This window comes from Theobroma cacao, chromosome 1 (genome assembly GCF_000208745.1).
Source record: "Theobroma cacao cultivar B97-61/B2 chromosome 1, Criollo_cocoa_genome_V2, whole genome shotgun sequence".
NCBI classification, from domain to species: domain Eukaryota; kingdom Viridiplantae; phylum Streptophyta; class Magnoliopsida; order Malvales; family Malvaceae; genus Theobroma; species Theobroma cacao.
Window position 1 is genome coordinate 20,590,955 of NC_030850.1, and position 12,468 is coordinate 20,603,422.

Genomic DNA, 12,468 nt, shown 5'->3' on the forward strand with positions numbered 1-12,468 from the left:
CCTAATACGAGTAAAAGCTTTTTATTAAAGATGGTTCTCGAGCCCTCCCTTCATACTGGTGGGACCCGAGGATACTTTTTTCACCTAGGGAACTTCCCAAAGAATACTCGCCTGCGCAAGATCCTCGGAAGATCCCATCATCGGGACTTAAACTCGAAAATAAAAATATTTATATGCAATGATATATATGATTGCAACATATACATGCTAGGCTAATGTAATTATTTATTTTATTATAATTTTTTTGTTATTTTTTATTATTTTCATTTTATTTTATTCTTTCTTATCATATTTTTATTTATTTTAATTATTATTATTATATTTTTTTATCTTACATTTTTATTCTAAGTTACTCTTATATCTTCCTTTTATAATTGGATGAGTTGTTATGATTCCATTTAATGCTTAATTTTATATTAGTTGTTATCTTAGATTTTTTTTATTATTTATTTATTTTCTGTTATTTATTTATTTTTATTATTATCATGTATATTTCATTTTCACAAATTAATTATTTACCATATATTTGAATTATTTTTATTATTTTTTATCATCATTTTTTCTTTATCTATTGTTTTTATTGAGTAATTTTGTGTTGTTAATTTTTATTTTTATATAAAAGAATTTCGGGATCTCGAAATCGAGGCCTTCCCATCATACTGGTGGAGCCTTAATTCGAATTTCGGACCTAGGGAAAATCAACCCGAGATTGCGACTTCTCGCATCCCGACCGATCATCCCATCGTTAGTGAATTATATTTGGTATTCTTTCCTTAACTAAATATATCACCATAATATTTTATTTATAGATTCTCTTTTTATTTATGTGCATACCCTATTTAGCCAAAAATTCTTACTTATAAACTAAATAATCACCTAAGCTTATATATTTATTTTATGTATTCATATATACTTTTTCTTACTTGGATCTAATTGTACTATAAAACATTTAGTAGATTTATATGAATAACTTAAACATATTCCTATCATTTTCTAACCATTAACTACATTTATTATTTATTTCATATACGTATATTTAAACTCCCTAAGACTTATTATCTGTTATGCTAAAAACTTTCATATTTTTTTTCATATATTTCATTTTTCCTATGTATATATATTCAGAAAATAATAACACTATCACGATTAATAAATAAAATAAAAAAATCGTATCAACAGTCCAAAGCCCAAACCACTACTTAGTAAGCAAACCCATTACCTATTGGTTTGAGATTGGCCCACTGCTCCAAGTGGATTTAAGATCTGTTGGGCTTTGGCCACCTTCAGTCCAGCCTAGGTCGAATGGCCTGCTCAAACAGCCCCAACCAGCTTCTTTACCTCCTTTCCCTCATTCTCTCTCTCTCTACCCGACAGCACCTAATCTCTCTAAAACTATTCTTCTTTTCTCTCCTCACCGACGTTGGGGTCATCACTCTCTCTCTCTAACTTCAAAACCTCCATATCATTCCCAAAGCCCACTGATCGTCTCTAGATCTTTTCCCCTAAATCGCCTTCTTCCCTGCGACGTTGATCGGACCTCGCCTCTTCTGATTGGTTGATCTGGCTCGGACCTCCTCGCAGACACCACCCAAAGCAACCGGACCTCTCTCTCTCTTAAGTGCCGAACAGGCCTTGCCCCTTTCTTCAAAAAATAGAGCTGTATCACCCCTCCCAACACTAGCTTTTCAACCGGCGGCAATGACCACCTAGTCTTTCCTATCAGGCGGCACTTCAAGACCCAAATCCTATCAATGCCGGCTACCCAAAAAACCCAACATTCATCCTTCACCCCTTGTGTATTTTTTTTTTACATATTTTTTTTGATTTTTTTGTATATTTTTGTGGATTTGTGGTTGTTTTCGGCTGCTAGACTAGGATTTTTTTGGTTCTTTGTTGTTTTCTTTTGCTTGCAGGATCCTTAGGAATTTTTTGCAGGTTGTGGTTCCTCTCCCGGTTGGGTGCTACAGTGCCCCCTTTATATTGGGTTGAAGGGGGCACGCTCTCTCTACCCTTTTTTCTTTTTTTCATTCATCATCATTCATTTTTTCATTCATTTTTTTAAAATCTTTTATTTTTATTTTTTATTTCTCATTTTGTTATAATTTTAGTGTCTACAATTGCCCCTCTTTGCGCATTTCGAAAATCTGAAATAGTGCAAAAACGTATACACTGTATTTGACAAAATTCTTTAATTCTCTTACCAAGTTTTTTTTTTGGTTTGTTTTTTTGTTTTTTTTGTTTTGTTTTGCTGTTTGTTTTTTTTTTTTGTGTTTTTTTTAAATGAGACTCCTCAAAGTTGAGGCAACGAAACTTTTAAAATGAACTCCTCAAAATTGAGGCTACAAAACTTTTAAAAATGAACTCCTCAAAGTTGAGGTAACAAAACTTTTAAAATGAACTCCTCAAAACTAAGGCAACGAGACTTTAAAAATGAACTCCTCAAAACTGAGGCAACGAGACTTTAAGAATGAACTCCTCAAAACTGCGTTGCCTTTAAAAATGAACTCCTCAAAACTGAGGCAACGAGACTTTAAAAATGAACTCCTCAAAACTGAGGCAACGAGACTTTGAAATGAACTCCTCAAAACTGAGGCAACCAAAGCTTTTAAAAATGAACTCCTCAAAGCTGAGGCAACATATCTTTAAAAATGAATTCCTCAAAACTGAGGCAACGAAAGCTTTTAAAAATGAACTCCTCAAAGTTGAGGCAACGTATCTTTAAAAATGAATTTCTCAAAACTGAGGCAACGAAACATTTTTTCCTTTTTTGAAATGGTGAAAAATAATCAACTCCTCATCTGAGGTTCTATGATTTTAAAGATGAATTTCCCTCTTTTTCAATTGTTCTAAAATTTTGAACATGGCAATTCATCTTCATCAGTTTCCTTTTTTGGGTGTTTTAGAGCCTTCTCTTTGATCAATGGGGAATGAACCGATCACGCTTCTGATCTCTCGTCTTCCCCTATTCATTGCTCACAACTATTTTCTTCCTCTATCATATGCATGGTCCAATCATTCTTCACATTTTTACTGTGCTCCATTCTATTGCTATTTCCATTTCTTTCTCTCTTTTCTTAGTCTTTTCTCTTTCTTTTTTACATTACCAGACTCCATTTCATTCCCCCTCAATTACGATCCTTTTTCAAAATATTACAAACATTTCTTACTTTATCATGCTCTTTATTAAGTATCATTCTAATTTTATGACAAATGCAATGCAATGTACTCATATCTCCTCTCTTGGCAGAATGGAAATGATGACATTGTTGGGAGCAGAAAGGCTACTTTTCATTAGAAAAAAGGAAAGTTTCTACAATCAAGCATAATGACAAGGAATAAGGGAAAACTAATTAATACAAAAGGGATACAGTTCTTTCTTAATGACTGTTTCGATAGATATTGATAGTAGTCTCAAAATTTTATCCTGAAATAGGCACATTTGTCAGCTCCCTTGTCTTTTGAATGAACATCTCGGATCATGATCTTCACCCTTTCTGTGTTAAGCTTTTGTAGTACTTGGACCTCCTTCGTGTTTAGACCGCCCTTTCGGGTTTTCGCCCTAAACACATCTCCCAGATTCAAGCCGCCTTTTCAGGTTTTCAACTTGAAAATCTTTTTTTTTTACGTAAAATATTTTTGACAGCATCAGCATTCATTGGGTTGGAAAACTCTCTTCCGTCCATCTCTGCTAAAATTAGTGCTCCTCATGAAAAAGCTTTCTTCACCACAAATGGTCCTTCCTAATTTGGCGTCCATTTCCCGCGAGGATCTTGCTGGTTCGGAAGAATTCTTTTCAATACTAACTCTCATTCTTAGAATTGACGAGGATGTACCTTTTTGCCATATGCCCTCATCATTCTCTTTTGTTATAATTGTCCATTGCAAAGTGTCGTCAACTTTTTTTCTTTTATGAGATTCAATTGCTCATAACGAGTGTTAACCCATTCGGCTTCTTCCAACTGTACTTCTTTAAGGACCCGAAGGGAAGGGATTTCTACTTCAATTGGCAAAACTGCTTCCATCCCATACACTAAAGAGAACGGTGTAGCTCCCGTGGAAGTGTGGACTGTTGTGCGATAAGCATGCAAAGCAAATGGTAACTTCTTATGCCAATCTTTGTATACATTTGTCATCTTTTCAATTATCTTGTTAATGTTCTTGTTGGCTGCTTCTACCGCTCCATTCATCTTTGGGCGATAAGGCACTGAATAGTGATGTTTGATCTTGAACTTCTCACAAACCTCTTTCATCATTGAACCATTAAGGTTACTAGCGTTATCTGTGATGATCCTTTCCAGGAGACCATAGCGTCATATTATTTCTTTTTGGATGAACTTACATACCACTTTCTGAGTCACATTGGCATAAGATGCTGCTTCTACCCACTTAGTGAAGTAGTCAATCGCCACCAGAATAAACCGATGCCCATTTGATGCCTTCGAGGTTATTAACCCAATCACATCCATGCCCCACATTGAGAATGGCCATGGTGATGTCAGTACATTTAGTGAATTTGCAAGAGTGTGGATTCTATCTGCGTATATTTGACACTTGTGACACTTTCGAGCGAAATCCATACAATCCGTTTCCAACGTGAGCCAGTAATACCCTGATCTCAAGATCTGTCTTACCAACATATGCCTACTTACATGTCCCCCACAAATTCCTTCGTGGACTTCCTCAACTATTCTCCTAGCTTCGGCTGAATCCATACATCTAAAAAACACTTGATCCCTACTTCTTTTGTATAAGATGTCCCCATCCAAGAAGAAATTCATTGCCAACCTTCTAATGGTTTTCTTATCATTTTCTGAGCTTTGCTCCGGATACTGCTGAAACTTGAGATAATGCACAATATCATGGTACCACGGTTTCTCGTCTACTTCTTCCTCTACACCGGAGCAGTGTGCGGGGCACTCTCGAAGATTAATCATGATGGGTTGAATCTTGACATTGGTACCAACTTTGAACATAGCTGCCAACGTGGCTAATGCATCAGCCATTTGGTTCTCCTCTCGGGGCAAATGGGTGAAGCAAATCTTATCAAAATTTTCCATCAGCTTTGAAACATACTTATGATACCGGACTAACTTCGAGTCGCGTGTCTCCCATTCTCCTCGCAACTGATAAATGACCAAAGTAAAATCCCCATACACTTCCAAAACATGAATTTTCCTCTCGATTGCTGCCTGAAGACCCATGACACAAACTTCATATTCGACCACATTATTGGTACAATAGAAATTGAGTTTAGCTATGACGGGATAATGATCTCCTTCCGGTGACACTAACACGACCTCTATGCCATGCCCCAAGGCATTTGAAGCTCCGTCAAAAAACATCTTCCAATTCTCTTTCTCCTCTGATTCCTCCTCATTTGTTTGACAAATCGACATCAGGTCCTCATCTGGAAACTCAAACTCCATTGGTTCATAATCCTTTTCCACCCTTTCTGCCAGAAAATCAACGATTGCACTTCCTTTGATAGCTTTTTGGGACACATATACAATATCATATTCAAACAACAGCACTTGCCATCTTGCCACTCTACCTGATAAGGATGGTTTCTCGAAGATGTATTTGATAGGATCCAACTTCGCAATGAGCCAAGTGGTATGATATAGCATGTACTGCCTGAGTCGATACGCCGTCCATGCTAAAGCACAACACATCTCTTCTAACGAGGAATACTTGGACTCGTACTCAGTGAACTTTTTACTCAAGTAGTAAACTGCCCTTTCTTTCGTACCAGTTTCATCATGCTGTCCTAACACACATCCCATGGATCCTTCATTTACCGTCAAGTACAAGATGAGGGGTCTCCCGGCCACAGGTGGTACCAACACTGGCAGACTCAACAGATATACTTTAACCTTGTCAAAAGCAACTTGGCACTCCTTGTTCCATGCCCCAGGATTGTGTTTGTGAAGGAGTTTGAAGATCGGGTCACATTTGAGTGTGAGTTGTGATATGAATCGGGCTATATAATTCAATCTTCCCAAGAATCCTCTAACTTCTTTTTGTGTTTTGGGAGGAGGCAAGTCACGGATTGCTTGAACCTTATCCGGGTCAACTTCTATTCCTCTTTCATTGACGACGAAACCCAGTAGCTTTCCTGAAGTGACTCCAAAAGTGCACTTTGCCGGATTTAATTTGAGTTGAAACTTCCGTAACCTCTTAAATAACCTTTCAAGATTGGTCGCATGGTCCTCTGTTTTGCGAGCTTTTACAATCATATCATCCACATACACCTCAACCTCTCTGTGCATCATATCATGGAAGAGACTCACCATGGCCCGCTGATAAGTTACCCCGGCATTCTTCAAACCAAATGGCATTACCTTATAACAAAAGGTCCCCCACATAGTTATGAAAGTGGTTTTTTCTGTGTCTTCTAGTGCCATCTTAATTTGGTTATACCCTGAAAAACCATCCATAAAGGAAAACATGGAATGACGGGCAGTATTGTCAACGAGGGTGTCAATGTGGGGCAAAGGGAAATTATCTTTTGGGCTAGCTTTATTCAAGTCTCGATAATCCACACACATTCTCACTTTCCCATCTTTCTTAGGCACTAGGACAATATTTGCAACCCATTCAGGGTACTTCGCTACTTTCAAGAATCCCGCGTCGAATTGTTTTTTCACCTCTTCCTTGATTTTCAACAGTATTTCAGGTTTCATTCTTCTCAACTTTTGCTTAATTGGTTTGCATTCGGGTTTCAAAGGTAGTTTATGGGCTACAATGTCTGTATTAAGTCCTGGCATATCTTGATAGGACCATGCAAACACATCTACATATTCATGGAGTAGTTTTATTAGTTTTTTTTTTCAATTGGCACCAACGTCATACCAATTCTAACTTCTTTCTTATTTTCTTCATTTCTTAAATTAATCGTTTCAAGTGTCTCTTGATGTAGGACAATTTGTCTCCCTTTCTGTTCTACTAGTCTTAACAGGTCTGGAGTTAAATCATAATCCTTCACATTTTTTGTATTGTCAAGTTCACTGACACTTGTACCTTTTTCAAAATTAACTTCAAAACCACTGTCATTATCATCTTCGCATTCATTATTTGGAATCTTGGAAGGTAAAGGGAATTGAAAAATGTAAAGCTATTGTATAGATAAACAGTTGAAATAAAGGGATGAGATGACCATAATGAAAATAGTAAATAATGAGAAGAGGTATAAAAAATGCACTACGCATGTCAATTTATTAGAATGATAAATGATAAAAAGCCCGATACATAAAATTCCAATGCTTTTGGGCATAAACACGGATGTTTAGTTTGCATTACTTTGAAATTGAATCACAAGTGACTGGTAAACTCATGGTGGTCTAGCTGCTCAACTTCAACTTCGGTGGCCCGAGGTATGTAGTAGGAATCCCATCCATATTTCCTGGCTGCTCTTCACTTTCTTCCGTTGCGCATATTGAAAAATCAGAAAAGGCTTCTCCTAATGTTGACACTAATTCTCGGCTCCCAACGGTGAGTGATTCAGGAAAGATGCAGCCTCTAGATCAAAATGTCTCGTAGAGATGAGGATATGCCATTCCATGGATTTCCAATTCATGCCCCTTAAAGCAAGCCAACCTTTTCTTTTTTCTTTCGGTTATCATTTCTTCTCTTTCCTTCTTAGTTGGCTTATACCCTAGGCCAAACCTTTCTTCATTTTTGGTAGCACCTATGGGCCTTCTAATGCTTTGTAGTTCTCTTCCCAGTCTTGCCCTTGCTCAGCATCATTTCCCTACTATCTGACTGACAGCCATCTTGGTGGTTTTGGAAAGCTTCAGAATAGGCGGTGTGGTTCCTTCTCCAATATATGGGGTCTTAACAAACTCGAAAGATCGGAAAGAACATTCAGGTACTTCTTCCGCCGCTTCCACGTAAGGAGTATCTACTGGCTTGCTTATGAGTAAGTCCACTTCCCCGTTAACACATACAATTTTCTCATCCATGATGAACTTAACCTTTTGGTGAAGCGATGAAGGTATGGCCCCAACCATGTGGATCCAAGGTCTTCCCAACAAATAATTGTATGAAGAAGTGATATCCATAACCTAGAATTCAATGGTAAAGGTGCACGGGCCGATTTCTACTGGTATCTCAATGTCCCCTACTACTTCTCTCATTGTCCCATCAAAGGCTCTCACAATCATTTGGCTCTTTTTCATATAAGACATGTCGATGGGTAAGCGGGCCAAGGTCCTCATGGGCATCACATTTAAGGACGATCCGTTATCAAGTAGCACTTTTGCGACTGTACAGCCTTTACACTTGGTAGTGATATGCAAGGCTTTGTAGTTTCCCCTACCTCCAGAAAGGATTTCTTCATCGCTAAAGGATATTATGTTACCCACTGAAATGTTCCCAATGATGTAGTCCAAATTTTCAACTAAAATGTCGTGATCCACATATGCTTGGTTCATAATCCTCATCAAAGAGTTCCTATATGGTTCCGAGCTGAGGAACAAAGATAGTAGTGAAATACGAGCAGGCAACCTATTTAATTGCTCGACCATATTGTACTCACTATGTTTAATGAACTTGAGGAACTCGACAGCTTCTTTTTCCTCACCGACCCCTTTGAGCCATTTATCGATTCCTGAGATTGCACTTTTTCTTCTCCCGAATTTTGCTCTTTTTCTTTTCTCTTCTCCTTCCTGAGATTCTCCAATGCCTCTAGTGTATAGCAACATTCGCTGCGGGTAATCCCCCCAACACTAGTTATATTTACAGCATTATCTTGAGATTCAACCATCCATTTCCCCGCATTTGAAACTTGTACATTGCAATTATAGTTCCATGGGACAACTTTGTCATCTTTGTAGGGGAAAGGTTTAGGGGCTTCGATGGTCATCTTGGCTTGGGTTTTGTCTTCCACAAGCTTTCCTTTTGGTTCATAGAAAATGGTCAAAGGTTTTATCTTCATTGGGTGAGTGGAATCTTTGGCCATCATGTTTACTGCTAGCCTTGAGGCTTCCACGTAGAATTCAATCTTTGATTCGTCCATCATCCTTTGCACTTCCTTTCAAAAAGAACTACAATCTTGAATTAAATGCCCCACACATCCTTTGTGATATAAGCAGTATGGTCCTTGGATATCTCTCGAGTCATTCATATCAGGACGTTCCGGCCAAACCTCGAGCATACAGGCCTTTACCAAGGCTTTAAACACTTTCTCCATGGGGGTTTCCACTTCTCGGATGTTCCTTTTAACATTCATCTCCCCTTCAATCGGATTTACCCCTACCCCAATATGATTTGGCAATGGGTTGTTAACATTCTGTTTCGGCTTCTTTTCAAAATTCAGGATTCTTGCCTTGATTAATCCTTGCATCTTATACTTGAATGCTGTGTAATTCTCGATCGAGTGACCTTCGATTCCATAATGATAATCATAGTGGGCGAAAACGTCATAGCATCTCGGGAATGGAGGTTTTAATGGCTCTATGTATAGAGGTGCCACTAGATGGTTTGCAACTAACTGAGTGAAGAGTTCAGCATATGAGATTGGGATTGGGTCAAATTGCACTTTCTCTTGCTTGTTTCGCCATCCTTTTGATTCACCTGCAGTATGGTTGTTTGAAGGTGTTGTTTGTTGGGTGGTTGAAGTTGTAACAGGTGTGGAAGTAGGTGGGTGAATATTTATGGGGTAAGGTGTCCGTTGGATGGGAGTATATGGGTACAGGTTAGGAAAGGCATTTGGCATGGGTGGGTATAGGTATGGGCTTTGTGAAGTGTTATTCACAGCTGGGTAATAGAGGTATGGTAGGTGTGGCTGGTAAGGGTTCTACATTCCTCCTTGGTGTTGTCCTGAAGTGATGGCTTGGGTTTCTCCCTCTTTTTTCTTAAAAGTTCCTCATTTCTTCATATTTGTAGTATCACCTCCTTCTATTTTCCCTTACTTAATGGCAGTTTCTATCATTTCTCCTAAAATCACCATATCAGCAAAGTTCTTTGCGGCACTACCAACCAATCGTTCATAGTAAGGGGCTTGCAGGGTGTTAACGAACATTACAGTGGTCTCTTTCTCAATCAATGGTGGCTGAACTTGAGAGGCCACATTCCTCCATCTTTGAGCATATTCTTTGAAGCTTTCAGTGGGTTTCTTCTTCATGTTTTGTAAAGAAAGGCGATTCGGAGCCATATCTGTAATGTGCTTATATTGAGCTACAAACGCCCGAGCAAGGTCTTTCCACGTGTGGATTCGATTGCGGTCCAATTGGATGTACCACTTTGCTGTAGCACTAGTAAGGCTATCTTGGAAGCAATGTATCAAGAGTTTGTCATCATGAGCATATGCGGCCATCCTTCTGCAATACATGGTGATGTGTGTGACCGGGCACTTGGTTCCGTCATACTTCTCAAAGTCTAGAACTTTGAATTTTTGGGGTATAACCACATCTGGAACAAGATAGAGTTCAATTGCATCCATAGAACAATACATTCCCATTCCTTCTATCATGCGTAGTCTTTCCTCAAAAAGGTTAAATTTTTTGTGGGTATCTGGATTATCTTTCGATTCAACGGATCCATATTTGAGCTTCTCTTGTTCCTTTGGATCTTCTAGATCAGGTACAGAGATGGGATCTGAAGGACTTGCCCATCCGATTACCTCTGTTGGGTGTAAGTCGGTGGTGGCCCTATAGGCATTGGCATCCCAAAAAATGGATATTGACCCATTGATGGCATGGGAATAGACGCATTTCTTGCAAGTGGTGGTGTAAATCCCAGTGGATACACAGGGTCTGTATGGGCTTCTGTCTGTTGAACATCTTCTGGTGTACCAGAACTCCCTACCGCTCTCTTTCCTTTATTTGTAGATATCAACTCCAAAATTTTTGATAACTGACCCATGATTTCTTCTTGCTTCTTCTCAATTTTGTCCATCCTTTCCGAATGCTCGTTTCCCATGATCTTAGAACGGGCTCTTGTATTGTATCTGTGGAGAGTTTGTTTCTCTAGAATTTTGTTCTTGGTGTTCAAGGGATAAGTTAGAATTTTATGTTGAATGCATTATTATTTATTACTTTCATTTAAATCATGCAATTATGATGCAAATGAAATATATTGAAAAGGAAAAATATTGGCCATCCAACATTTGCCATAAGAAAATCCGCATCCATAAAACTTAAATATCCGATTACACATTGTCTAAACCATTACATAACTATCAAAAGGAAAAACCAACTTTGTCATATTGGTCCCTAACCATCCCGAGGTGATCGATCAACCGCTCACTCAATTCATCCCTCGAAAGAATCTCTCATCTAAGTTTTTCGATCTTGTCTACCATCATTCGTGCTCTAAATGCCACTTCTCTCATCTGTCTCAGTATCCTTTGCATTTCAGCTTCTTTCTTTTGAAGGCTTTGTGTGCACAAATCATTTCTTTCCCTCATTTGCAAATACTCTTGTCTTACTACTTCATATTGTGCCTTGTAGCCTTCCATGGCAGTCTCCAACAAGCCGCAATCACTTCTCAACTCTTGGATAGTTTGTTCTTGTCTTCGTACCTCATGCTGCAAAGCATTATTGGCATTTTGGAGTTCTTGCATTCTGGCTATCAGAGAAGAATTTATCACGTTCATTTCCTCAAACTTGCTTTGCCACTCATCTCGCTCCTCCAAAGCCATCCGTACCTTTCTTACTGTTTCTTTCTTCATTTCTTCTAGCTCATCCTCATGTCTCTGCTTCATATTCATCATCTCATTTTCAAGTCTCTTTCTTGTCAACTCGCCCTCTAGCAGGACATCTTGAGGTTTTGGGTTTATGGGATGTTTTGATGAGTTTTTCGGGGGGCATATGACATCTTTCACCCTTTAGTCGTGCCAAGTATGATATCTTGTGGTGACTTCATCGGTAACCCTCCCTTGATCCACTTGGCATGTTTTATTCTAGTATTGTGCAATTTCCTCAATTTTCTTTAGCGTTTTTGCCTCTCCATATGTGAACTCTAACTGGTTGAGCTAGTGAGTCATGGGCACGAATTGCTCAAATCCAAACTATCTCCGTACCATTATCGGTGCATAGCTAATGGCTCCCCATGGTCCCACCAGTGGTACCCACGGCTTGTCCCCGCATTTATACATTACTTGCATTCGTGGCATCCATGGAGCTTTCCAAGTCACTTCAATGCTCATTAACCTTTGGAGCCTTGCGACCCACTTTTTCTTCCTCTTGCACTCGGGCCATTCACTTTCACAGAACTCAAGGATAGGGCAACTCGCAGACAGATAAAGCTTTCGAAATTTGCTCTCTTTGCATTCGAAATGGCTTTTGATCCATATAGTTAAGAGTTGGGCACATCCGATGAAACGTCCCTCGCCTTTGCGTCGACAGAAATTCAAGGATCTGAAGGTTTCAGCTAAGATTGATGGAGTTGGGTTAATGCTCCTTGTCATCTGATCGAAGAAGTCTATGACTGACACCTCCACGTGACGTAGGACCTTCGGGAAGACCA

At 38.9% G+C, this 12,468-nt stretch overlaps 3 protein-coding genes across 3 annotated transcripts; all 3 read right to left on the reverse strand.

Moving 5' to 3' along the window:
• LOC108661378 lies at positions 3,867–6,767 on the reverse strand. Its single transcript, XM_018117654.1, has 2 exons — positions 4,344–6,767; positions 3,867–4,241 (listed from the first exon to the last, which is right to left on the reverse strand). Exons 1-2 carry the CDS (start codon positions 6,765–6,767, stop codon positions 3,867–3,869), a joined length of 2,799 nt encoding a protein of 932 aa, XP_017973143.1.
• Positions 7,743–9,715, reverse strand: LOC108661379. The gene is made up of 4 exons (XM_018117659.1): positions 9,146–9,715; positions 8,586–9,031; positions 8,157–8,466; positions 7,743–8,063 (listed from the first exon to the last, which is right to left on the reverse strand). Exons 1-4 carry the CDS (start codon positions 9,713–9,715, stop codon positions 7,743–7,745), a joined length of 1,647 nt encoding a protein of 548 aa, XP_017973148.1.
• Positions 9,908–10,920, reverse strand: LOC108661380. Its single transcript, XM_018117666.1, has 2 exons — positions 10,748–10,920; positions 9,908–10,649 (listed from the first exon to the last, which is right to left on the reverse strand). The coding sequence occupies exons 1-2, from the start codon at positions 10,918–10,920 to the stop codon at positions 9,908–9,910; spliced, it is 915 nt and encodes a 304-aa protein (XP_017973155.1).